This window comes from Chaetura pelagica, unplaced genomic scaffold, assembly GCF_000747805.2.
Source record: "Chaetura pelagica isolate M959 unplaced genomic scaffold, ChaPel_1.0 scaffold118, whole genome shotgun sequence".
Taxonomy (NCBI): domain Eukaryota; kingdom Metazoa; phylum Chordata; class Aves; order Apodiformes; family Apodidae; genus Chaetura; species Chaetura pelagica.
In genome coordinates this window covers 479,275-483,948 of record NW_009954408.1, presented here as the reverse complement: position 1 = coordinate 483,948, position 4,674 = coordinate 479,275, and the positions used below count along the sequence as shown (strand labels likewise).

Below are 4,674 nucleotides of genomic sequence, written 5' to 3'. Positions count from 1 at the left end.
ACACCATTCAAGGCCTCCTCTGTGACAGCTCAGTTATTTTATGCTGTGGTAGAAGCAGGTTGTGCTGATGAGAAGAGAAGCACCCAACCTACACACCACAAGTAGTGGCCCTTGTAGCAAGAGCAAGTATCAAGAACACTCCCATGTTGTGGTTTAACCAAGTCATGGGTTGTGCTTCCAGTCCAGTCCCTGGCTTGTTCCTAATGCTAAGACTGTGAATAAAGCTTGTACTGTAGTAGTAATAATAATAATAATAGCAATAACAGTAATAATAACAATAATACCACAACCATAACTGTAATATAATAATAATAGAATGATGATTACGATGATGATGATGAAATAAATAAATAATTAAGATATAATAGTACTTCTTCTGCCTCAGTTTTAATGATCCAAATCTTCAGTTATTAGAGAAAAGGGAAACCAGTGTTTTTATCTGAGCAGAAGCACTAGCCCAAGTCATTCTGGAAAAGCAAGGTCTAAGTATTTCCTTGGCAGCAAAGGCAACAGGACACCAAAGATTGCATAATATTTTAAGTGTAAAAAAAGGTAGAAATTTTTATTTGAGAAGTTAACAAGTAAGCATTCCATTAATCCATTCAAACACTTTATTACAAGTCAGTGCAGTTGAATTACAGCTACCCTACATCAAAGTAAATTCTGAGGTGAACAAGCTGACCTACTGATGAGCAGGCAGTTTAGAACATACACCTGTATGTAAGCTCTATCTGTTTTATTTTTTAAAGTTCTTTTGATAAATTAAAAACTTACTGACTGTCAGGCAACTTCAAAAACTTCTAACACAGTAAACTTCAGAACTATTGTTCCCACATGATATCATCTTTTTTCAGTGCTGACTGAAGTTTCTGCACATTTTTTAGCAGCTGAAGAGAGCTTCTGCTTCTCTGCCCAGAACAAGATTTAGACATACTTTCCCTTACAGTAACTGCAATCTCCTTTGCTTCCTTTGGGTCACCATGATTTGGTTTGACATGAGCTGCCCCTTGCTTCAATTTCTGAGTTTTTCTCTTGACTTTCTGTACCTAGGAAGAATGATAACTAATTAGAATGTTACATACTCAGAGGATGTGCAACTGTAGAGCTTACTGGACTTCTACCAAACTTCAAACTAGTGATGTCTAAGGGAACTTCTGCAAAAAGTTAAAACCTACTAAACTTGTAAACAGTTGTCTCCCTGTAACTGAAAGCACTACAGAAAACTGACCTCACCCATAGAGAAAGCATTACAGAAAAGTGACCTCACCCACACTCAATGGGCTGTTGAACCCCATCATTCCCTAAGGTAAAAACACTTACTTGAGAAAGACAGAACATCATCTGTTACCAATTTATATTTACAACAGTATTTTTCCATTTCAGATTGTACTACTTGAACAAAGCAAACAAAAAAAGCCCCAACAAGCCTATAAAATGTATAATGTTTATTATCCACTCCTGTATCTAAGCAGTTTATTTTGAAGCCTCCTAACAGAATTGGAAAACAGAATAAATAGGGTTGATTACTAAAGAATGTTTTAGTAAATGTCAAATAATAAGGCTTTACTTACATTTGGCATGTAAAGGTCACTCCCAAAGATAAAATTAGGCTGGAAGCTTTCCACATGCCAATTTAGACTTTAAGTTCATTTCCAAAAATAATTAACTTTAATTGCATTCTAGAACATGTTATTAACTGTGAGGCACAGAGTTTACTACAGCATTTTTAGTGTGACAGGTTCTAAAAGCAGGAATATGCATCAGAAGTATGAAGTCTCATCTCTACAAATTACCAGTAGAAATATCTGTGTGCAGAAGCACCAGAAAGAAATGATAGAGGCCAAGGGTTACAGGAGTGGCCTGTGTTGATAACCAGGGCGTGATGGACAGGAATCAAACAGACAAACAAGAGGAATATGTTATTTACATCATGACCCTAAGGCGTGTGCTCTGATAAGGCTGCACCACAGCACAGATGACTTGCCAGCAGATCTGCATCCTGATAATAGGCAAGGATGACAACAAGGTTGCACCATGTTGTATGTGCTGTTCCTCTTCTCATCATCCCAAAATGAAGGCAGACTCAAGCCATAAAGATATGCAAAAGGAGGAAACAAAGGTGTAGTTGGTGTCCATTGTCTATGGTTCCTGGAGGATGAAGTCAGCAAGATGCTGAGGCAGGGAGTAACACTGTAATTGTTGCCTCCTCAAGAATATATGAGATTAATCCAAAAAAACATTGACACTGCTAAGGCAGGCAGAGAGGACTCAACAGTCTGTGTCTTTTGTCCATATTGCTGTCATGCAGCTCTGACAATACTGCTTTGATGTAAGCACCTTTGTGCTTGCAATGACATGGAGAGTGAAAGGTTTGAGTGAGCAAAATCTATCAAAGAATGAATGTGAATAAAACTAGTCAGACTTAAATTAACTATCACCTCCCCTTTCATAAGGTCTCATACTGAATTTTGTTTTGTATTCTGTATAAACAAAGCTCTTAGATGAATCCCTTTATCCTGAAACATAAGATGGAAGAACAGAAAGCTATCAGACAGAACTGTGGATTGTATTTTTTATCATATGTTCAAACTAAATTGCTACAAAGGGTTAAGCTGTTCATCTACAGAAGAGTGATTTTATATGGGCATGTGTGAAAAGCTGCTATCCATGGCTCTAAACCAAGTACTGACAGAAAGCACACAGGTTAGAGGTTAAAACAAACTGACAGGCATGTCTGGCTGGGATTTTGGAGAAGCTGTGGTCAACAGACTATTTGGTTAATCCAAAGCTTCAATATTTCAGTCATATAAAAGGCATTTAATCCAGTCTGTTCTGCAATTATAGCTTCTACTTTCTCATTCCTCAGAGCGACAAGATACTAAGGAATGAAATCTCAACAGTTTGTCTTAACACAGTGAGCAGAAGTGCTAGACTGAGCAACCCAGCCCCATCTTGCAGAACTGCCTCAGGGCAGGAAGCCTTCCCACTAGCAGCCATTCCCAGCTGCAAGCACTTTTTCTGGTTCAAAAGAAGGAATTGGAGGTACAGGAACACCAAGCTAGCAGCCTAGTTATGATCACCCACACTGGGACATCCTGGCTTAAGCACTGCAGTGACTTTCTAGCTAATGACAAGAGGAGGCAGAGTTGTGGCAGCCTTTTAGAGCTAGATGATCTTTAAGGTCCCTTCCAACTCAAACTATTACATGATTCTGTGATTCTAAGTTACTAGCTAGAGAGTTTACATTTGATTCTTACAGCAGCCTGATGCTTTTTCAGCGTGGATATTTGTTCTCCTTTGAACTCCATGTGTTGAACAAGGCAATCCAGCTTCTGTTCTAGGTCTTCACAAACTCTGGAGTCTTGAGTCTCCTGTATCTGCTTCACAAGTTCTTGATACCTACTGTTAAAGAAAAGAATGGCATGCTAAGTATTCACTACACAGTCTCTAGGATCTCTTCCAATACTTTCAGAGCATGGCAGGGGTTGCTAGCCATTTTGTCAAGAGAACACCCATGTAGCATTATTTGCCCTCTCACACAATACACATTAATCTGGAACATATTCACACTAGAACTGATAAAGTTTTCCAGCAGGTCTGATTTTCTTATTCCAAATTTGCAGCTGATGTGCATCTTACTCCTTCCTCTTGCCACAGTGTAACAGCTACAGGTGTAACAGTGTGTAAAAAGAGAATTTGGAAAGTGAACAGCAGCTATCCAGTGTGATTATTTTCACTTCCTGACTGATTTAGTGCAGACTCTGACAGCTTAGAGTAATACAGAAAAGTATTGCTTAAACTACTGCATTTAAATTATAGGGTTTTTTCTGACAGCTTATTCAAATTTAAAAAAAAAATGCAGCAAAGTGTGCTGGTGATTTAACTTAACCAGCTTAATTAAAAGAAATTGTGTAGATGTATTTGATACCTAGGTATCCCAACTAGTCAAAACCAGAGGCCTTCTCTAAAATAAATAAACTCTTTCCAAAGGTCACAGCTTCTTTTCTGACTTGTGAGTAACAGCTGCTTCTTGATGGTTTAATTGAAGTAACTGGTTGTTGAATTGCCATGAGTAAGCCAAACCATTGCTTTTGGAAGATACTGATTGCCAGTTTAAGTTCTGCCACATGAAGGATTTCAAATCAGTGTCAATAACCTAACTGGTTTAACCAACACATCCTCCTCTGTTCAAACCACCATTCATTGACACATCTGCTATGCCCAGCTCCACCACGTTGGACCACAATCCTACAGGCTTGCATTACTGGGAAGATGCCCAAGAACATGACAAGTTGTAACCCACATTTTCTTGCATGGCTAGAAAGATACATACACTCCCATCTCATGTATTTGCTTCTTCCACACCCTGCCCACTTTCTGGCAGGAGACTGTCCCTTTTTCACAGCCACCCTACAAGACTGACAAGTTCTGCTGTCAACAAGAAAAGGGGATGAACTGTTGCAGCAGAAAGACCCATCAGGGACATAAGAATGGACAGAACACAAGAAGAGTAAGTAGGACTAGGCTAGACGTTGTGAATGGAGTTGGGGCTGTTCAGCCTGGAGAAGAGAAGGCTCCAGGGAGACCTTAGAGCACCTTCCAGGGCCTGAAGGGGCTCCAGGAAAGCTGGGGAGGGGCTTGGGACAAGGGCAGGGAGGGAGAGGACAAGGGGGA

The 4,674-nt window shown here is 39.6% G+C and overlaps 1 protein-coding gene across 1 annotated transcript in view; it reads right to left on the bottom strand.

Moving 5' to 3' along the window:
- Window positions 1-821: 821 nt before the first annotated feature.
- CEP57L1 (centrosomal protein 57kDa-like 1) overlaps window positions 822-4,674 on the bottom strand; it is an 11,658-nt gene continuing 7,805 nt past the window's right edge. Inside the window, exons 9-10 of the mRNA XM_010004342.1 lie at window positions 3,258-3,402; window positions 822-1,046 (exon numbers count right to left, since the gene is read on the bottom strand). Of these exons, the coding sequence (XP_010002644.1) occupies window positions 822-1,046; window positions 3,258-3,402 (370 nt within the window). The remainder of the gene's footprint in view (window positions 1,047-3,257; window positions 3,403-4,674) is intronic.